This window comes from Salvelinus alpinus, chromosome 2 (genome assembly GCF_045679555.1).
Source record: "Salvelinus alpinus chromosome 2, SLU_Salpinus.1, whole genome shotgun sequence".
NCBI classification, from domain to species: Eukaryota; Metazoa; Chordata; class Actinopteri; order Salmoniformes; family Salmonidae; genus Salvelinus; species Salvelinus alpinus.
In genome coordinates, this window is record NC_092087.1 from 41732538 (window position 1) to 41754240 (window position 21703).

Genomic DNA, 21703 nt, shown 5'->3' on the forward strand with positions numbered 1-21703 from the left:
TACTGTAGTTAGTTTAATATGTTTATATTCCTTCATTTACAATTGCAAATATATAGCTGTTAAAAGTAACTTGGACAGCATAGTCGATAGAAAAACACCACTGACCCTCCAAAAATAGAATATTAAGCAGCACGACCCTATAAGCAATGATACTTGTGCCCACCATCATCAACTACTCTTCCTTTAAAACTTGCCCTTCAGTTCCCCAATAACCTTATGGAGAATTTGACAGTTGAGATAGGCCACCAGTCCCCCCTGGTTGGCCCAGTGGTCTGCCCCAGTGCTCTCTGTGTGGGGTTGGTGGTAGGTCAGTTCCCCCTGGTCCTGGTGCCCCCCCTGACAGTGGCTGGAGCCAGAGGAGTGGAGGCACTCTTTAAGGTCCACCATCCCCCCACCCAGTGCACGGAGCAGGGCATGGGGGCCGCAGGAGTCCCACTTGAAGGTGCTGCCCTCTGAGAGGACGTAGACGTCAGCCAGGCCCAGGATCACACACAGGATCTTGTATCCGGCCCCTGACGCGTACATCAGCCTGTCAGGCCCGCACAGAGGGGCCAAAGCCTCTTTCACTGCCTGCTTCTCACTGGAGCTCATCACCACTGAGAGCCCTGGTCCTCCTGCTGCTGTCGTCTCTGCAGGTCTGTCTTTAGGTCTGAGCACCGAGCAGGCTTTGACGCTCCCACACGACACACCCCAGAAATGCTTCCCCTTCCAGCTGCAACAAATATGTACATCACATCAAACATGTTATTGACAAAGGCAGCTTTGTTGGTGAGAACTGAGCATTATTGAGTATGTTATTTCTGTGTCAGACTGGTTTAATTATAATTCAATTCAGTAAGTGGATTGAAAATCGTCATTGAAAATAAAAACGTTCCAATAATTTAATTGGTAACAATGAGTTATTTGAATTAACTGAACTGAAATAGCATTGACCATAACTCAGGGGCCTCATAACAATTTAGTAAATTTCACACTAAATATCTGCGTGCAACATTTCTGAAAAGACTAAGTCAAAACATATTGAGATTTATAAACTTGCCGCATGCCTTACTTGCACATTTTTCCCATTATAAATCAGACTTGTCGTAAACTGTGCGCATCGTGAACAAGCATTATAATTCCGCCTGGGAAAAGCACATCATTTAGCTTTTATGGTGACAATAACCCCCTTATTTTCTGTTTTGATTTGGAGCTTTTGAAATTAGGCCACAGCAGTTTCTAAAAGATAGAGCCATGGCAAATTAGATCAACTGTTCTCAGAGGTGATGCTACATTTCCCCCCCAGTGATTATGATGTAGCAAAGGAAAGGAGTGACTATGTCTGAAATAAAAAAAACTGACAAATTGTTGTGGAGTTTGCAGAACATTTTATTTAACAATGTTTTGCAATTACTTTTCCCCCTGACCTAAATATGATGCGCTTCCCGCGAATTCTGAAACATTGTCGATGCCCACTTCAAACATTTGAAATTACAAGGTGAACTGTCAATTCTACTGTTATGTTTTTATTTTAACCGCGCTCCGGATCAGATCATATGGAGCAAAATATTTGAAATACCTTATTTACTACTGTGAATTAGGTCAGATTAAATGAGAGACGGGACGAATTGTATCCTAATTTGTTGAATAGGCTTCTTTGGGAATTTGAAACCATCACAGTCAGAAAAGGTCAGGAATTTATTCTGAAATGATCAGGAAATAGATTCCTATTACTATATATTTTTTAGATTGCAAAAATAAAATAAATAGATCTTCGCTATTCTCATTAACGACAAATGATTGAATATTGTTATATTTTCCAGTTGTTGGGGTTTTATGAATAAGCTAGTCATCATATCCCCCATTTGCCTGCTTGCAATACAATAGTTCAACCACCAAAAATTGTGTGCACTCAGTCTAAAGTTTGCAGGAAATTAAGCACATTCTCACATCAAGTAACATTTTTATAAATACCTACTTTTGCGTTAAAACTGGCGAATGCACGTTTTGGGGTATATTTTGTACATACGCAGCATTTATAAATGAGGCCCCTGGTGTCAGAACTGATTGCTGTTCTGGTTCTATAGCAGGGATCTCCAACCTTTTCTAGCATGAGAGCTACTTTAAAAAAAAATGTAACCTGTTGTGAGCTACATTTTTTTTTTTTTATGCTTTCAAATAGGCACATTCTTCTCTTATCTACCATGCAACTCATCCCTGGTTACTGTACCTAATAAAATAATGGTTGATAAACAGTATTCGGCATGACAGGCCCCATGAAATTAAATTCAGTTCTCTCTGTTTTATTTTTCCTGGTTTGGGATTTTAAAAAACGTTTTTAGACTCTCAATATTACAATTATTCATAGAGCATCAACGAAAATGGATGTCCATATCAATGCTTAAATCACATCAGAACACCATTTCTGGAAGATTTAAAAAAGGAATACATTTAGATTTTAGTGTAATTCCCCTTTAATTGCACATCTAGCAAAAGAGGAATGTGTCAATGTAGCAATGTTTCTGCTGTTAGGCCTACTGTCATGGCGGAGTTTCCAAAACAATGGCCACCCAATTGATACAAAAAAATATCATTTATAGTTCTGTCAGGTAGGCCGGGCACATGCTCGCTGACACGGTCGCCAGTTGTACAGTGTTTCCTCCGACACATTGGTGCGGCTGGCTTCAGGGTTAAGCAAACAGTGTGTCAAGAAGCAGTGCGGCTTGGCAGGGTTGTGTTTCGGAGGACGCATGGCTCTCGACCTTAGCCTCTCCCGAGTCCGTACGGGAGTTGCAGCGATGGGACAAGACTGTAACTACCAATTGGATATCATGAAATTGGGGAGAAAAAGGTGTATAAAAAATAACAATAGTTCTGTAGGTAAGCCTACTTTGCAGTTAACATTTAATTGAGATGATTTTTGGGGAAAGTATTTCTGTCTACCCACAAAACGGTTATCATTAGCTTTGCTAACTGGCTACATATGGAGTGATTGACAAATGCACATACCATACAGACAGACAGGGCCATATTGCTGGAAATGAATTTGCAGGTATTGTGTTACGTTTGGCTTTTTAAGCCAATAGTGGCTAACCACAGTTGGGATAACGTCAATGTGGCTTTGATTTGATAGTAGCAGGGAGCTTTATGTTTATGACATTGCGATGGAAGGATGCATGTACTTTTAGAATTGATTGGCGAGTTACTCATAGGTGGGCTGCGAGCTACTGGTAACTTGTGATCTACCTGTTGGAGACCCCTGTTCTAGAGTCTCACCCTGTTGGGTCTTTGTGGTTGAAGGGCTGGTTGATGACCCCCATGACGGGTTCCCCAGTAGCGCGGAGGTAAACCCCGATCAGGACCAGGGCACACTGCAGACCTGACGGACAGAGATGCCCCTCCACCGCCGCCTCCTCACGACCTTCAATGTATTGGCTGGTGGCATCTGAATGACAACCAAACCGATAGGAACAACGTACATACAATGCCATGCTTATAACAGTGTTAAAGGACAAGGAAAAATCTCTCCTATGGTGTTGGTGTAGTAATTACACCATACAATACAAGTGGATCTGCTCAGTGCTAAACATTATCCATAATTTCCATTCATGTATGTCTACGGAGATACAACAAATCTTGTTTTTAAATAGTGACTCTAGGCCAGGTGTTACCGATGGGGTCGATCCAGATGCCCAGGTCAGAGGGGCTGAGGGGTATGTGGAGTTCGTCTGTCCCAGTGTCAGTGAGTGTGAGCTTAGCGTCCTGGTGGATGGCACGCGCCAGGAGAGTCGCCGCCGTCTGGTCCCCATCCAGCACTGTGGCCAGCAGGGCTGCGGTCTCCTTCTCCGTCCCACACACTGTGACTATCACACTCTCCCCTGGGACGCACGCATGAATGCACACACAGTCAACAGGTCTAGTGTTATTAAAAAGTACATGTTGCATTGTATATGTTGCTCTTATACCCATGTTATAACACTGTTATTAGTCATGTACCTGCATTGTATTAACATATTGTTACATAGTAATAAGTGTTACTGAACTGTGGGTGTTATTACTAACCTAGTCCATTCTCAAACTTGTTAGACTCCTCTCCTTGTATATGGTCAATCATTTCAGGAAACTAAGGTAAAACGAGTAGAGGGTTAAGATTGCCAAAAACATTTGATTATACTAGAGAGGGATATGCCACAAATCCCCCAGAGGCTTGCCTGGAAATATTTCAAACATGAAAAAATCCTCATCATGATAACATGAGAAGTGTTTTGGTTCCTGTACCTGAGCTCCAACATCATGGCGGATCATCTCTTGGATCACAACATCAGCCAGCGTCTTGAAGTCCTGGACAAACTTCTTGTTCTTATCCACTCCAGTCTTCTCCTGGACCAGCAGCTGGAAGAGAGGGGCTTCTTTCCTGCACACACGGGCCACGTTGGCCGCCTTCTCTGCCACACGCAGCAGCAGCTTCAGCAGATCAGCCATACTTGACACCTGACCTGAGAGATAGAGAGAGACAGAGAGAGATGGCCAACACCTTTAATACCTGTGTAGGCTAGCAGGGCCTTAAATAGTACCTTCGATATGGGGTCAGAGATAGTGATTTGTTTCCTCCAGCAAATTGTGCTGTGAGTGGCTGATCTAAGGGGTTACAAAATGTCCTTGTGACCCTCCAGATAAAAGTGACAATGATTAGCCACAGCCTTGTAGGCCATAGCTTCTCTCAATGGGGAAAGGATCTTGAAGATGTCAAAGACAAACTCTGTAGAGGTTGTAAAGAAGCAATTAACTGGATTACCTGGGGAGGTCTGCTCTGATATTGATAGTTCATGAATGTATGTGGCCTGCCTCTGAGTGCATGTCTAATTATAGCCTCTGTAATAATGAAACTAGGACATCTCTACGTAAGTGAGAGCAAAGAAAAAGAATGACCCCCATTCAATAGCCTGTTTTATAAAACCATGCACTCTCTATCCACATGCAAATAAGTCCAGTAGCCTAAAACTGATATTTCTGTTTGCTCCTTCTTGTCAAAGTGAAAAGTATGGCACTTATGGAATTTGGGCAAGTTGAGTCAGCTGTGTGGTTGCCCCATTGGACAGGTGTTTTACTCTGGTTATGGTACTGCAAACACATAATGTTTTAAGACAAAATATTAACATTAAAATATCATATTGTAATTCTGTAAGAGTTAAACTGATTAGAGTCTTCTTCAAATATGACAAGAGTTCACCATCAAGAATAGGCAACTGACACAGGGGAAACAATATTTTCATGTCACTTCGATACAGAAGTTACTTTTTCGTAGCAGGTTAGGAGAATTGACGTAGCAGGTTAGGAGACTGCTGTTAAGGTTAGGAAAAGGGTTAGGGGAAATGCTTTCCTAACCTGCTATGTAAATAAATCACTTTTTATCGAAGTGGCGTGAAAAGTGTGTGTCCCATTGACACAGAGAACAGTGACACAGAACAGGAAAGCAAGCACGACCAGGCATATAAATGCTTAATCATTTAAATTCAAATATTGCGATCAATCCATCCAGAATATAGGGTACTCTACGTGCGCATATTTCACGCCTTTGTAGTTGATTACAGTAGAGAAAAAACATAACCCACTCGCCACTTGAGTAGGCTATTTGAGCAACATGGACCTAGAAACGAAGTTAACATGTTTATATAAACAAGCTATCAACAGTGAACGCTACCTTACATAAAAACATTGCAATTTATTTTACTCTTACCGGGAAATGTTCTGGCTGATTCGTATTAGGGTATTTTCTCGTCTAGCGCCCTTCAAAGCTGACCTGTCACGATCCAATCTGCTTAATGTTTCCTGTGTCAATCCAGGCTAAGGATGTTTCTGAATGGGCGTAATGCCGTGTGCTAGTCTACAGTCGGCTACAATAAAACAAATAGGCTACGGGCGACAATTCAATCTCGGGATATAATTTCCCTACTCCAGGAACGTAGTTTCCTGTTCTTGTTTGATTACGTCGGTGCGGATGTTTTTGCGTATCGGAAGGGCGGACGGAGGTGATTTTCCACTGAGCTCGCGAAGGCTTTTCCATCGCAGCCGACGTGGGCGGAGGTTAGAATAATGCAGTACTGTAGCCTGCCTACTAGTGTGTAAAGTTGTATGATCTTGCTGCAATATGTCTACACGTGCTACGTTGGTTTAGCTACAATGTGACTACTTGAACTGCACCAGTTCTAGAACTAGACCCTACGTCCTATTAAGTATGCCTATGAATTATTTTCAATTAAAAACGATTCTACATCCCTCAATACATTTCTCTTTACATAGAAAGGTGAACGGAGAAGACAGCTATGCAACACAGCATTTAAAGTGTTGAATAAAAGCCTATTCTTCTTCCCATCGGCACATCAATTATATATACTCAATCCAAGGCAGATGTGACCTAAACAAATCTAATCCTATGTGCATTTGTCATTTGATATGAACACAACAGTAAGAGAATCCCAGTAAGTGACGCAATTGAAGAGGAAATGGCTTTAGTGGTGCCCTATTGCCTCTATTACCACCAGAAGCATCCATTATCATACTGCATACATCAATCATTACTGTAGCAGGCCTGCATGGAGAATAGCAAGCTATTCCCTTTACAGTGCAATACTTTTGACCAGGGCCTATATGACCAAAGGCCATAAAAGTAGTGCACTATAAAGAGAATGGGGTGTCGTTTGGGATATAACCACTGTCTGGCTGACTGATAGGAGCTTTCATGGGATTGATCAATACAGTTTAGCTGTTCAGAGCACTGAGAGACAGGGCTGAAAAACACAGCCACTGCACAATGACTTATTCCCTACAGTGCCTTCAGAAAAAATATTCACACCCCATGACTTCTTCCACATTTTGTTTTGTTACAAAGTTCGATTAAAATCGATTTCATTGTAAAAAATAATTGTCAACGATCTACACCAAATACTGTGTAATGTTAAATTGGAAGAAAAATCATAACAGTTGTAAAACATTTTTGAAAAATTAACATACCTTTGGCAGCGATTACAGCTGTGAGTATTTTTAGGTAAGTCTCTAAGAGCTTTCCACACCTGGATTGTGCAACATTTGTGTCACGCCCTGACCATAGTTTGCGTTGTATGTTTCTATGTTTTGTTTGGTCAGGGTGTGATATGAGTGGGCATTCTGTGTTGTATGTCTAGTTTGTCTGTTTCTATGTGTTTGGCCTGATATGGTTCTCAATCAGAGGCAGGTGTTAGTCGTTGTCTCTGATTGGGAGCCATATTTAGGTAGCCTGTTTTGTCTTTGTGGGTTGTGGGTGATTGTTCCTGTTACTGTGTTCACGTTACGGGACTGTTTCGTCTTCGTTCATTTTGTCGGTTTATTGTTTTGTTCGTTGTTTAAGTATTCTATTCAAATGGATAATCATCACGCTGCATTTTGGTCCTCCTCTCTTTCGCCCGACGAAGAACGTTACAGAATCACCCACCACCAAAGGACCAAGCAGCGTGGTAACGGGCAGCAGCAGCAGCAGCGGCCGAAATATCGAGAGGAATGGACATGGGAGGACATTCTAGACGGCAAGGGATGTTACACATGGGAGGAGATTCTGGCTGGAAGGGATCGCCTTCCATGGGATCAGGTGGAGGCAGCCAGGAGAACGGAGGCAGTAGGAAAAGGGAACCGGCGTTACGAAGGAACACGGCTGGCTAGGAAGCCCGAGAGGCAGCCCCAAAAATGTATTGGGGGGTCACATGGGGAGTGGAGCTAAGTCAGGTAGGAGACCTGAGCCAACTCCCCGTGCTTACCGTGGAGAGAGATGGTCCAGGCAGGCACCGTGTTATGTGGAGATACGCACGGTGTCTCCAGTACGTGTGCATAGCCCGGTGCGGTACATAGCAGCGCCTCGTTTCGGCCGGGCTAGAGTGGGCATCGAGCCAGGTGCCATGAAGCCGGCTCTACGCATCTGGTCTCCAGTGCGTCTCCTCGGGCCGGGGTACATGGCACCAGCCCTACGCATGGTGTCCCCGGTTCGCCAGCACAGCCCAGTGCGGCCTATTCCACCTCGCCGCACTGGCATGGCTACAGGGAGCATTCAGCCAGGTAGGGTTGGGCAGGCTCGGTGCTCGAGACCTGCAGTGCGCCTCCACGGTCCGGTCTATCCGGTGTCTCCTCCACGTACCAGGCCTCCAGTTCCAGCACCACGCACGAGACCTACAGTGCGCCTCCAGAGGTGTGTGTTCCCAGCCCGGTACCACCGGTTCCGGCATCACGCACCAGGCCTACAGTGCACCTCCAGGGTCCAGTATGCCCTGTTCCTCCTCCCCGCACTCGCCCTGAGGTGCGTGTCCCCAGCCCTGTACCACCAGTTCTGGCACCACGCACCAGGCCTACAGTGTGCCTCGGCAGGCCTGAGCCGCCCTCCTGTCCAGCGCCGCCTGAGCCGCCCTCCTGTTCAGCGCCGCCTGAGCCGCCCTCCTGTCCAGCGCCGTCTGAGCCGCCCTCCTGTCCAGCGCCGTCTGAGCCGCCCTCCTGTCCAGCGCCGCCTGAGCCGCCCTCCTGTCCTGAGCCGCCCTCCTGTCCTGAGCCGCCTGAGCCGCCCTCCTGTCCTGAGCCGCCTGAGCCGCCCTCCTGTCCTGAGCCGCCTGAGCCGCCCTCCTGTCCTGAGCCGCCTGAGCCGCCCTCCTGTCCTGAGCCGCCTGAGCCGCCCGTCTGTCCTGAGCCGCCTGATCCGCCCGTCTGTCCTGAGCCGTCTGAGCCGCCCTCCTGTCCAGCGCCGTCTGAGCCGCCCTCCTGTCCAGCGCCGCCTGAGCCGCCCTCCTGTCCTGAGCCGCCCTCCTGTCCTGAGCCGCCTGAGCCGCCCTCCTGTCCTGAGCCGCCTGAGCCGCCGTCCTGAGCCGCCTGAGCCGCCCTCCTGTCCTGAGCCGCCTGAGCCGCCCTCCTGTCCAGCGCCGTCTGAGCCGCCCTCCTGTCCAGCGCCGTCTGAGCCGCCCTCCTGTCCAGCGCCGCCTGAGCCGCCCTCCTGTCCTGAGCCGCCCTCCTGTCCTGAGCCGCCTGAGCCGCCCTCCTGTCCTGAGCCGCCTGAGCCGCCCTCCTGTCCTGAGCCGCCTGAGCCGCCCTCCTGTCCTGAGCCGCCTGAGCCGCCCTCCTGTCCTGAGCCGCCTGAGCCGCCCGTCTGTCCTGAGCCGCCTGATCCGCCCGTCTGTCCTGAGCCGTCTGAGCCGCCCTCCTGTCCAGCGCCGTCTGAGCCGCCCTCCTGTCCAGCGCCGCCTGAGCCGCCCTCCTGTCCTGAGCCGCCCTCCTGTCCTGAGCCGCCCTCCTGTCCTGAGCCGCCTGAGCCGCCCGCCTGTCCTGAGCCGCCTGAGCCGCCCTCCTGTCCTGAGCCGCCTGAGCCGCCCTCCTGTCCTGAGCCGCCTGAGCCGCCCTCCTGTCCTGAGCCGCCTGAGCCGCCCGTCTGTCCTGAGCCGCCTGATCCGCCCGTCTGTCCTGAGCCGCCTGAGCCGCCCGTCTGTCCTGAGCCGCCTGATCCGCCCGTCTGTCCTGAGCCGCCCGTCTGTCCTGAGCTGCCCGTCTGTCCAGAGGCGCCTGTGCCGCCCGTCTGTCCAGAGGCGCCTGTGCCGCCCGTCTGTCCTGAGCCGCCTGATCCGCCCGTCTGTCCTGAGCCGCCCGTCTGTCCTGAGCTGCCCGTCTGTCCAGAGGCGCCTGTGCCGCCCGTCTGTCCAGAGGCGCCTGTGCCGCCCGTCTGTCCAGAGGCGCCTGAGCCGCCCGTCTGTCCGGAGCCGCCCGTCTGTCCAGAGCCACCCGTCTGTCCGGAGCCGCCCCTCAGTCCGGAGGCGCCCCTCAGTCCGGAGGCGCCCCTCAGTCCAGTGGGGCCCTTTATTAGGGTTCACAGTCCAAGGTCGGCGGCCAGGGTCGCCGCTCGAAAGAGGCCACTGAAGCGGGTAATGACTATGGTGGAGTGGGGTCCACGTCCCGTGCCAGAGCCGCCACTGCGGACAGATGCCCACCCAGACCCTCCCCTATAGGTTTAGGTTTTGCGGCCGGAGTCCGCACCTTGGGGGGGGGTACTGTCATGCCCTGACCATAGTTTGCGTTGTATGTTTCTATGTTTTGTTTGGTCAGGGTGTGATATGAGTGGGCATTCTATGTTGTATGTCTAGTTTGTCTGTTTCTATGTGTTTGGCCTGATATGGTTCTCAATCAGAGGCAGGTGTTCGTAGTTGTGTCTGATTGGGAGCCATATTTAGGTAGCCTGTTTTGTCTTTGTGGGTTGTGGGTGAATGTTCCTGTTACTGTGTTCTTGTGTTTGTGTTCATGTTACGGGACTGTTTCGTCTTCGTTCATTTTGTCGGTTTATTGTTTTGTTCGTTGTTTAAGTATTCTATTAAAATGGATAATCATCACGCTGCATTTTGGTCCTCTCTTTCGCCCGACGAAGAACGTTACAATTTTCTCATTATTCTTTTAAAATTCTTCAAGCTCTGTCAATTTGGTTGTTGATCATTGCTAGACAACAATTTTCAGGTCTTGCCATAGATTTTCAAGTAGATTTAAGTCAAAACTGAAACTCTGCCACTCATGAACATTCACTGTCTTCTTGGTAAGCAACTCCGGTGTAGATCTGGCCTTGTGTTTTAGGTTATTGTCCTGCTGAAAGGTGAATTAATCTCCCAGTGTCTGGTGAAAATCAGTCAGAATCAGGTTTTCCTCTAGGATTATGCCTGTGCTTAGCTCTACCCCATTTCTTTTTTATCCTGAAAAAGTCCCCTGGCCTTAACGATTACAAGCATACCCATAACATGATGCAGCCACCACTATGCTTGAAAATATGGAGCGTTGTACTCAGTAATATGTTTTGGATTTGCCCCGAACATAACACTTTGTATTCAGGACAAAAAGGTCATTGCTTTGCCACATTTTTTGCAGTATTGCAAAACTGGATGCAGGTTTTCAAATATGTATTATTCTGCACAGGCTTCCTCCTTTTCAATCTGTCAATTAGGTTAATATTGTGGAGTAACTACAATGTTGTTGATCCATCTTCAGTTTTCTCCTATCACAGCCATTAAACTCTGTAACTGCTTTAAAGACTCCATTGGCCTACTGGTGAAATCCCTGAGCGGTTTCCTTCCTCTCTGGCAACTGAGTTAGGAAGGATGCCTGTATCTTTGTAGTGACTGGGTGTATTGATACACCATCCAAAGTGTAATTAATGATTTCACCATGCTCAAAAGGATATTCAATGTCTTATTTTTTTTTAAATATACCAATAGGTCCCCTTCTTTGCGAGGCATTGGACGACTTCCCTGGTCTTTGTGGTTGAATCTGTATTTGAAATTCACTGCTCGACTGAGGGACCTTACATGTAATTGTATGTGTGGGTTACAGAGATGAACTAGTCATTCAAAAATAAAGTTAAACATTATTATTGCACACAGAATAAGTTAAGCAAATGTATACTCCTGAACTTATTTAGGCTTGCCATAACAAAGGGGTTGAATACTTATTGACTCAAGACATTTCAGCTTTTCATTTGTAATTCATTTAAAAAAAATTCTAAAAACATAATTCCACTTTGACATTATGGAGTATTGTGTGTAGGCCTGTGACACAAAATCTCAATGTAATCAATTTTAAATTCAGGCTGTAACACAAAAAAAGTGGAAAAAGTCAAGGGCTGTGAATACATTCTGAAGGAACTGTATATAGTGCACCACTTTTGACCAGAGCCCTATGGACCTAGGTCAAAAAAGTGCACTATAAAGGGAATATGATATCATTTGGGACGCAATCAAGGAGTGTCTCAGGTTTAGAGCATCAGTTTGTCATTAGCCTACCAAGCCTCACAATACAGCGAAAGACGGTTGGGTTCTGTCTTCAAATGCAGGTAATATAATAAAGCAAATAATTGACCAGTAATTGTTGCATTTGTGTGGAAATGTTTGTGTAGTTAGTTGAGGAAAATAATTTTGGTGTTGTATTGTCCCACGCCTCAAGTGTCTTTCTGTAGTTATAAATGTAATTTTGTATTTTACATCTTGTCAATCTATGGTCAGTTGATCTGAATTAGCTTTTTTTCCATTTATAAGACGATAAGGCAAACACAATGTAGACCTATTAGAGCATTGAGTTTAGCTAAGGAGCGATGAGCAATATGAAAGAACGTACAATGAAATCATAGGCTATAATACAATACAGTTCTAAATATGCCTCATAAGACCGGCGATGTTACTAATCTTATAGGGAGTATCTAAGAAACTAGTAAAAAAAAGTGGTAATTCAAATACTTTCTATTTAATTCCAATTTACTTAAATAATATTGAAATATATATATATATTTGTGTATATGGGTAGCCTACAGTAATTGTATCAACCAAAACTCAGAACATACAAAGTCATTTAAAGGTCCAATGCAGCAATTTTTATCTCAATATCAAATAATTTCTGGGTAACAACTAAGTTCCTTACTGTGATTGTTTTCAATGAAATGGTCAAAAATAATGAAAAATAGCAAAGAGCAAATCTCAAGCAAAAATTTAGCAAGGACTGTCTGGGAGTGGTCTGAGTTGGGAGTGGAAAACTGAAAACTAGCTGTTATTGGCAGAGAGGTTTGGAACGCTCCTTCTTATTGGTCTATTAACTAATGTCACCAGGCAGGCCAAAACTCCATCCCACCAAAACAGGTAGAAATTTCAGGCAGTCTTTTCAAACAGCTCTTACACTAAAAGTGCATTGTCATCATTTTCACAATTTCACTTTTTTATTTCAACCTCTTAGTGTTCACTTCAATCACTGTAGATTATGGGGTTGAGATAGGTTAAAGAAGGATTTTTAAGCCTTGAGACAATTGATACATGGATTGTGCATATGTGCCATTTGAGGGTGAACGGGCAAGGCAAAAGATTTAAGTGCCTTTGAACGGGGTATGGTAGTAGGTGCCAAGCACACCGGTTTGAGTGTGTCAAGAACTGCAACGCGGTTGGGTTTTTCACGCTCAACAGTTTCCCGTATCAAGAATGGTCAACCACCCAAAGGATATGCAGGCAACTTGACACAACTGCGGGAAGCATTGGAGTCAACATGGGGAATGCTTTCGACACTTTGTAGAGTCCATGCCCTGACGAATTGAGGCTGTTCTGAGAGCACAAGGGGGTGCAACTCAATATTAGGAAGGTGTTCCTAATGTTTTGTACTGTATAAAACACAGAAAAATCACATTTTTGACTGCACTGGGCCTTTTAAACATAGATTTGAAAGGTGATTTATGCTTGCTGTGTCTGTTCTGTGCCTGGAATGTTCTATATGTAATTATATGGTTCTGTGTTCCTGACAGAGAACTGAGCAGAGCATGTCAGAGCTAGAGAGTGCCATGATCGCCATCATCCATGTGTTCCATAAATACTCGGGCCACAAGTGCAAGCTGAAGAAGGCAGAGCTCAAAGATCTTATCAATAACGAGATGAGTCACTTCATAATTGTGAGGCACTCTCTGGTTGTATCCCAAATGGATCCCTACCCTCTTAGGAAAAAAGGTGCTAGAACCTAAAATAATTATTTGACTGTCACCTAGGATAGCCCTTTGAAGAACCCTTTTTGGTTCCAGGGTATAAATGACCCTTTTGGGTTCCATGTAGAACCCTTTCCACTGAGGGTTCTACATGGAACCCAAAAGGGTTCTTTCTAACTGGAACCAAAAAGGGTTCTCATATGGGGACAGCCGAATAACCTTTTTTCTAAGAGTGTATTCCCTATATAGTGCACTACTTTTGACCAGAGTCGTACAGGCCCTGGACAAGTGTAGTGCACTATAATAGGGAATAGGATGCCATTTGGGACAGCTCCTATGTCTGTCCTCTGAGTATATTACTACATATGACAACACCCTCTATCATTTAAATTCAGCTGGAGTGTGTCATCATGGCGTTATACCACTGGCCTACATCCAATTAGAAAAAGAGGAATCGTTTTTTAGCCTTCTGTAGGAATTAAAAAATGAGTATTCTATGATTATTAGATTATTACACCTTATTAAAGCCTGCAGGTGAATGCTTTATTACTTGTTATAAGCATGTATGGGCCTATAGGACATTGTTAACTCAAAAACCTGACACAAGTTCTAATCAGACACAGATTACTCTTCACAGTTGACTGTTCTTGTCTCTTAAGAATATCCAAGAGAAAGAGACTCTGGATGAGCTGTTTGCAGACCTGGACCAGAACGGAGACCTGGAGATCGACTTCCAAGAGTTTATCGCTCTGATCGCCATGATGACGTCAACGTGCCATGATCTCTTCAGCACGGATCACCGCCGTTAGTGACACAATGTAAAGGGGAAGACTTGAGCGAGTGTCTGTGTGTGACCAGCAAAACACACATACATACTGTGTAACCCTCTCACATAAAGATGATGTAATGATGATAAAGCTACTTTGTTTACATTACATTGATTTTATTATGGTATAATAGTTGTGTTTATAAAAATCAAACAAATCAATGACAACAATACATAGACGCTTACATAAAAATCTGTATCGTGAAAATAGTGAAAGAAAACATTGAGTCCACTTGAATTTGGACAGTTGGGTGAGTTTTGAGTCTTGCATTGAGGAGTGATGCATGTGAGATGGACCGTTCTATCCCAATGTGGTCAAAAGGCTATTTGTCTTCCTTTCCCCTTAGATGGCGTTCCATAAATTCCAGGGTCCTCTTCCAGGCATCCTCTTGGGCGGCAGCATGGGGTACCAGGTGCCCTCCCCAGAGAGTGATAACTATATGGAAAAACAACAGGACAGCATGGGAAATAACCTGAAAATACAAATCACAATGTAGTTCTCTCATTTCTGAGATACTGTATGTTAATTATAATGTCTATTACCATTTTGTCAAATACCGTTATTTGGAAACCCTTTAAATTTGAATACATATGTTAGTGCTTGTAAGTGGATATATAAATCAAGAATAAAGGACTGATAAATGTACTTCAAGACAAATCTTTCAAAGTATGATTATCCTTTTAGGATACAATCATGACTATTTGTAAAAAGGTATCACTGAAAACAAGGTCATAACTGCATGACAAACTAAATATGAAAGAGAGGTGAAGGTGTGTATGGGAAGAGAGGACCACCCACGTTTCTTGGGTTGTGTGGTCCACATGGAGGCTCGGGAGTTGGGGGTGTAGGGCGGCTCAATCAGGTGACCAGCACCGGGGTATGACAGGCGGGTGAACAGGTGGGATCTACCAGCATCTTTAATCTTCTTCTCAATCTGAAAACCAAGGAAATATCTGTTCATTCAACTGGTCACGACTTTTGACTTCGACATTGGAAAAGTTATTACTCTCAGCAGCTATGACTAGCACACATTTGTGGCCAAATATATTGGCACCCTTGTACTTTAAAACAAATAATTCCCAATTTCTTCTAAAATAAGTTGAAATTGAAAAAAACAACATTTGGACGTCACACCTTTTCATTGGATTTTCAGCATTGCAGAACCACATTTATTTTTGTAATGAAAATAAAAACATGGCATGGAGAAAATGATTGGCACCCAGGAGCTAGTGCTTGGTTGCATAGCCTTTGGCCAAGATAACTGCATGCAAAATAAACCTCAATTCTGGGGGAAGTATTCTGTGGACCAATGAAACAAAATTAGAGCGCTTTGGCAATACAAATCAGCGCTGTGTTTACTGATGACCAAACAAAGCATTCAATGAGAAGAACACCCTCCCTACAATCAAATATGGGGCAGGTTTGATAATGCCGTGGAGTTGCTTTTCTGCCTCTGGTACTGGAGGCCTTGAACGTGCACAAGGCATCATTGAAGGTTGTGGTTCCAGCAGGACAATGACCCCAAACACACATCAAAAAGCACCCAGGAATTGTTAAGAAGAGATGCTGGACTGTTCTGCCGTGGCAAGCTGAAGAGTCCAGATAACAGCAGTTGGTGGAGGGCACCCCTGACATATTGAAGTTTTCTACTAAAAAGTGGCCCCAAATTGTCAGTAGAAAGGTGCACAAAGCTCAATGATGGCTACAAGAAGCATTTGTCTGCAGTTATCTTGGCCAAAGGCTGTGCAACCAAGTACTAGGTCCGGGTTACCAATAATTATGCCCATACCATTTGCCTTTATTTTCTCAATTAAAATTGTAAACTTAAGTTTACAAAAATAAAAGTGGTTCTGAAATGTTCACGACTTTTGACTTCGACATTGGAAAAGTTATTACTCTCAGCAGCTATGACTAGCACACATTTGTGGCCAAATATATTGGCACCCTTGTACTTTAAAACAAATAATTCCCAATTTCTTCTAAAATAAGTTGAAATTGAAAAAAACTACATTTGGACGTCACACTTTTTCATTGGATTTTCATAAAATACAATAACAATGTAATGGTGATCCACTTTTTTTAAAATAAAAAAACAACAGTTATTTTAGAAGAAATAAGGACTTATTTAAGAAACGTGCAAGGGTGCCAATATATTTGGCCGTAACTGTATATACTACCATAGTATGCCATATTGTAGTTTAATGGTAAGGCAATCCCATGAAGTAGGCCTACCTCATCTGCGTTCTCAATAGCTGCACAGCTCAAGTCGTCTTCACCCACAATGTACAGTAGGGGGCAGCACAGGTTTTCAACCTGCACAGATAGACGATATCTTTGTAGATGTACAGGTAGTCTTGCGTAGCAATACCTCCAAATCAAGTTGTTGTCACGCCTCCTTTCCAAATAGGGAAGCCTGGTCCTTGATGAGGCTAATGTACCTCTAACCCTCTGAATCAAATTCTACATTAATTGCCACAAAAGATGCACAAGTACTCCTCACACCGATTCTCTAAATAAAATATGTTCTGCTTGAATTATTATTATTTTTTTTACAATTCTGTGCAGCTGGCTGGAGGGGGTTCTTGACCCTATCAATATTTGAGAGGGTCACTCAGGGTCGTACATTTGCTTTGTTCTCAGGTGGAATGTTGTTGGGCATGGACACTTCTCTGAAACTGACGTAGCCCTCTTCATCGTAACTCCAGTGCTTCTGATCCCTATAACATAATATAACAGTGGGTGGGATAAGAAAAGAGCAGCATCCCTATTTAAGCAATAACACAATAGATTGAGAATTACCTCATTTAGTTCCTGTCAAGTCATCTTTTCAGGCATACTCTCATTCTCAAACCTTATTTCTGTTATATGTTTGCGTGGTAACTAACCCTTCAAAGCTTTCTGTCATGCCGTCGCTGTCCGAGAGTTTGTTGAAACTTCCTATTGGACCATTGACTCCGATCACACACCTGGGCTGAGGGAGAAAAAATGAGTGAATGGGAATATCAGGTATTTCAAACCAGATGCAGTCCTACAAGGAGACTCATATTATTCATCATACTAATAGGCCTGTCATATTTGAATATAGCCTTTAGTCTCTACTTTCTTATTTGCCCAAATTCTGGTCATTCCACCTCAGGCTACATCAGACATAACAGCTCTTGATCACAACACAAGAGGTATAAACATGATTTCATATTTCCAAGGCTAGTAGTTGTTTGATGACTGGTAAACAATAATTCAGATGACCGCTTCAGGGGGTTGTATGGCCAGACTTACATTGACATCAATCTGAGTGGCGATTCGCAGAGCCAGGTAGACCCCGAACGAGAGGCCCATGACCCCCATCCTGTCCCCACACACCTGGGGGTGGTCCTGGAGAAACTGGAACGCAGTCTGTCAATGCCCATGGAGAAAACAAGGAGAAAATAAAGTTTTGCTCAGGTGCCAGAATGTTAGGTACATACAGGGTTGAATCACCTTGGTACTTTGAAACATAGCACATATTACCTTGAAGTAGGCATCTCCCACATTGATAGTGTTGAGTGGACCAGGGATGTCTTTATGGCCAAAGTAGGCCAGGGAGAGACTGGCAAAGCCTCGGGAAGCAAACAGGGCTGAGCGGTACTCTATCAGCCCCCCGCCCATACCCCACAGGTCCATCATGGCTGGGAATGGACCTGGACCTATGGAGGCAACAACAGAGAACATCAAATACTCTGAGCATTTGGAATAAAGTCTCAGTCATAATACTTTGTGTAAAGACACTCTGTAATATATATCGTGCTATAATCGAAGATTCTAAATATGATTTGATATGTAGAATTTAACAAAAAAAACCTGGGGGTAAGAACAAGGTCCCCACTACTCCGTTCTGCCGGATCTCTATTCTCCGGACCCCTGGTGCCATGTACCAGCGTTCCACAGTCACTGCAGCCAGCTCCTGTTCCCCTCTCTGTCGCTGCTCCTTGTTGGAACCATGACTGGATGGAACCGGAATGTGACCCTCTAATAAGGACAACTGTACAGAGTACGGAGTCTCAACGTTTTTCTTCCGCAGCCTGTGGGAAAATACACAGATGAAATTGTCACTGTCATGGGCTTTGCATACAAAACAAAGACTGTATCCAACGCCTCCTGGACCAATATATATATAATTGTATTATTTTTTATTAACTATCCCTTTAAAAAATATATTTTGTGTTGATTGACTTTGTTGATCAAAAGCATGTGTCTCTGAATCATATTCAATGTGTCCATGGCTTTGCATGATTTGTTAATTATTATCCCTGTTCCCACCTCAGACCCTCTCTCTCTCCAGGTGCAGGCTGCAGGGCCCAGAATAGTCCCATGGGCTCACAGCCCACATAGGAGCCCCCTACAGACTCATCCCTGGTCACTGTGAGGAGAAGAGGGTTAGGGGAGGGAGAATGAAGAGAGGGTGAGATAGTCTGAGAGGAGAGTATAATAGTTAAAATAAAACAATTTGCTATCAGATTCCCAGCCCCTGCATACTGTAGCTCGGTCACGTGACTCACAGTTGACGACACCCCTCCCATCTGTGTTGTAGTGAGAAAACGCTTCCCATAGGTCACCGTCCTCGTTATGCATGCGGGCACACACCGTAATAGGTGAGTGGGGGGGGAGGTGACGTCCCTCTAGGGTAATCGGCTCATCTATGAGGGCGCGGTTGGGTTTAGCTGTCAAAAAGGGAGCTGGTCTACATGTCTTCCATCTCACTTGGCCTAAGAAGCACACCGAAACAACATGGGATCAAATAAGGGATTTTGCACTTCATGCAATTTAGTTACACTTTAAAAGGACAAGATATAAGGAGGTAGACTGTGGCTGCTTCATAGCCCTGATGAGACACAGGCGTTTCAGTAAATGGAAAACGTGGGAAAGTCACGGTAAAAGAAAGATAGTCACACATAGAACATCATCTGTATTGACAAGGACAAAAGTTTGGTCAATGTAATGTGCTTTCAGAGCTTCCAGAGGGATATGACGTCTTTTAAATGTCAGTATTTTTTAAACCTTCCGTTTTGGACTCGATGTGTCAATGTACGGCTCATAATACACCATCTGTAATGCAATACTTAGTGAACGCGCATTTTCAAATTCTACATATTGGAATTCGTAACATATCATGCGAATTGGAGGACATAACACATCATCATGCAAAATGGATGATGGACATCCACAAATTCATACATTTCCCTACTTATTTATTTGGACAGTGGAGTTAAATCGTTTAATTCGGCTCTATACTCCACCATTTTGGATTTGTGATCAAATGTTTCCTATGAGGAGACAGTACATCTAGTCCCCCCATTTGAAGGTGTCATACGTATTTGGACAAATGCACTTATAGTGTATTAGAGTAGTGAAAAGTATTTGTAGTATTTGGTCCCATATTGCTAGCACGCGATGCCTACATCAACTTTGTGACTCTACAAACTTGATGTGTGCATTTGTAGTTTGTTTTGGTTGTGTTTCGGTTTATGTTGTGCCCAATGGTAAATAATATATTGTGTCATTTTGGAGTCACTTTTATTGTAAATAAGAATAGAATATACAGTGTTTTTGTAACACTTCTAAATGAATGTGGATACTCCCATGATTACGGATAATCCTGTATGAATTGTGAATAATGATGAGTGAGAAAGTTGCAGAGGGTCAAAGACCATACCCCCAAGACATGCTAACCTCTCACCATTACTATGAACAGGGGAAGTTAGAATGTCTTGGGGGTATGATCTTTGACCACCCGTAACTTTCTCACTCATCATTCAGGATTATCTGTAATCGCATGATCAAATTGACAGGTGACTCCTGCTCGCTGGAAAAACTTTGGCTTTCTCGTCCGGGGAAGGCAGCTTGTAAAACGATAAAACTGTTAATAATTTAGTCTACCATGCTTCTAATTTTGAGAATAAAAATGTAATATTAGGATATCATTCCACAAATTGGACAGAGAGCATACATCACATTTCTATAGTTGCTGGATCATTTGGAACTTGCCAGAAGATGCCGTCGCTACCATTACGCTTGTTTACACTGAGCTGCACTGAGGTCGGAATGCAATCATGGTTACATTAAGACACCATGGAGCCGACGCGAGATATGGGTCGGAAAACCTACCTCAATGCAGGGATGGAATATGCCACTGTACTCCAAATGTTATCTTTATCCACACTGCTCCATCGAGAAGACTGAAATACTGCTAGTTTCCCCAGAAAACTGCCCTTTTCGTCCTCGTGCTAGCTACTAGTAGCCACAGCAGCCATAATGGAATGGCGAGTCGCGTTGAACAACAAAGAAGCTGATTGGCTGACACTGCCATTCCAAAATGGCCACGGTGGCTACTGCTAGCTAGCATGAGGGCAAAAAGGTCAGTTTTCCGGGAAAACTAGCAGTATATAAATCTTCTCAATGGAGCAATGTGGATAAAGGTCAAATTTGGGTTTCCTGACCCATATCTCGCGCCGGCACCACATCTTAATGTAACCATGATTGCGTTCCGACCTCAGTGCAGCTCAGTGTAAACTAGCATAACGGTAGGGTCGGTATCTTCTGGCAAATTTGTAACGGGCATTTTTTTTCTTCTTCAAGGGGCTGATTGTTGACAGAATTTGACTGAGTTTTCTTGAATTTGTGGCTGTGGTAACTAGTGGTAAGCAACTGAACGTAATGGACAATTGATTGGCAGGTGGAATGATGTCCAATGAGACTGCAAACTAAAAGTGGGAAGCGGGATCAGGTCAGCCCAGTATTGTTCAATGAGGTTGCATGGTGGGCCCAAGTCTGCTCAGTGCACACCACAGAGCACGTGCACACCACAGTTTTGTTTTTACTCTCTTTATGCACACGCTGCAGGACTCGAGAACAATGATGTGATATACATGTCCAGGTAACTGCCAAAATAAAGGAAACACCAACATAAAGTTGGGGGCCGTTGGGTCACCACGAGCCACCAGAGCTGCCAGAACAGCTTCAATGCGCCGTGACATAGATTCTACAAGTGTCTGGAACTCTATTGGAGGGATGTGACAACATACTTCCATGAGAAATTCCATCATTTGGTGTTGGAAAATGCTGTCTCAGACGCTGTTCTAGAATCTCCCATAAGTGTTAAATTGGGTTGAGATCTGATGACTGAGACACACACTCTTTAAACCCCCTATGCTCATTTGAGACCCATCCTTCAAAGTCACTGAGATCTCTTCTTCTAGCCGTGGTAGCCAAAATAATGGGCAAGTGGGCATTTTTATAGGGTCTTGCTATCCAGAATCCTTGGGATTTCCCTACCCCATTGACATTGAAATTTAAAATGGTTAGGGTAAGGGTTATGGTTTGGGGTTAAGGTTAGGGGTAGGGTTAGGACGTCCCAAGGATTCCAGATAGCGCTACC

The 21703-nt window shown here is 44.4% G+C and overlaps 3 protein-coding genes across 6 annotated transcripts in view; 1 reads left to right on the forward strand and 2 right to left on the reverse strand.

Moving 5' to 3' along the window:
- On the reverse strand, positions 1-6050 carry inpp1 (inositol polyphosphate-1-phosphatase). Its single transcript, XM_071379167.1, has 6 exons — positions 5717-6050; positions 4258-4475; positions 4042-4102; positions 3651-3857; positions 3256-3424; positions 1-712 (listed from the first exon to the last, which is right to left on the reverse strand). The coding sequence occupies exons 2-6, from the start codon at positions 4459-4461 to the stop codon at positions 184-186; spliced, it is 1170 nt and encodes a 389-aa protein (XP_071235268.1). The 5' UTR covers positions 4462-4475; positions 5717-6050; the 3' UTR covers positions 1-183.
- On the forward strand, positions 5948-14937 carry LOC139561889 (protein S100-B-like). Its single transcript, XM_071379288.1, has 4 exons — positions 5948-6063; positions 13292-13435; positions 14125-14283; positions 14639-14937. The coding sequence occupies exons 2-3, from the start codon at positions 13307-13309 to the stop codon at positions 14272-14274; spliced, it is 279 nt and encodes a 92-aa protein (XP_071235389.1). The 5' UTR covers positions 5948-6063; positions 13292-13306; the 3' UTR covers positions 14275-14283; positions 14639-14937.
- The window catches only part of LOC139561828 (peroxisomal succinyl-coenzyme A thioesterase-like), a 15949-nt gene continuing 8633 nt past the window's right edge, over positions 14388-21703 (reverse strand). For all 4 annotated transcript variants that reach the window (XM_071379147.1, XM_071379130.1, XM_071379156.1 and 1 more), the window contains 10 exons: positions 18828-19034; positions 18589-18688; positions 18130-18350; positions 17800-17975; positions 17569-17685; positions 17178-17263; positions 16916-17009; positions 16525-16605; positions 15091-15226; positions 14388-14727 (listed from right to left, as the gene is read on the reverse strand). In XM_071379147.1, coding sequence (XP_071235248.1) covers positions 14615-14727; positions 15091-15226; positions 16525-16605; positions 16916-17009; positions 17178-17263; positions 17569-17685; positions 17800-17975; positions 18130-18350; positions 18589-18688; positions 18828-19034 — 1331 coding nt within the window. In that variant the 3' untranslated portion in view covers positions 14388-14614. The remainder of the gene's footprint in view (positions 14728-15090; positions 15227-16524; positions 16606-16915; positions 17010-17177; positions 17264-17568; positions 17686-17799; positions 17976-18129; positions 18351-18588; positions 18689-18827; positions 19035-21703) is intronic.

Excerpts from the sequence above, each read along its gene's own strand:
- inpp1 (XM_071379167.1), bottom strand. The coding sequence starts at position 4,461 with ATGGCTGATCTGCTGAAGCTGCTGCTGCGTGTGGCAGAGAAGGCGGCC. Across the intron at positions 3,858-4,041 it reads CAAGTTTGAGAATGGACTAG|GGGAGAGTGTGATAGTCACA; the intron begins GTTAGTAATAAC and ends CGTGCGTCCCAG. Across the intron at positions 3,425-3,650 it reads CATCTGGATCGACCCCATCG|ATGCCACCAGCCAATACATT; the intron begins GTAACACCTGGC and ends GTTGTCATTCAG.
- LOC139561889 (XM_071379288.1), top strand. The coding sequence starts at position 13,307 with ATGTCAGAGCTAGAGAGTGCCATGATCGCCATCATCCATGTGTTCCAT. Across the intron at positions 13,436-14,124 it reads AGATGAGTCACTTCATAATT|AATATCCAAGAGAAAGAGAC; the intron begins GTGAGGCACTCT and ends TTGTCTCTTAAG.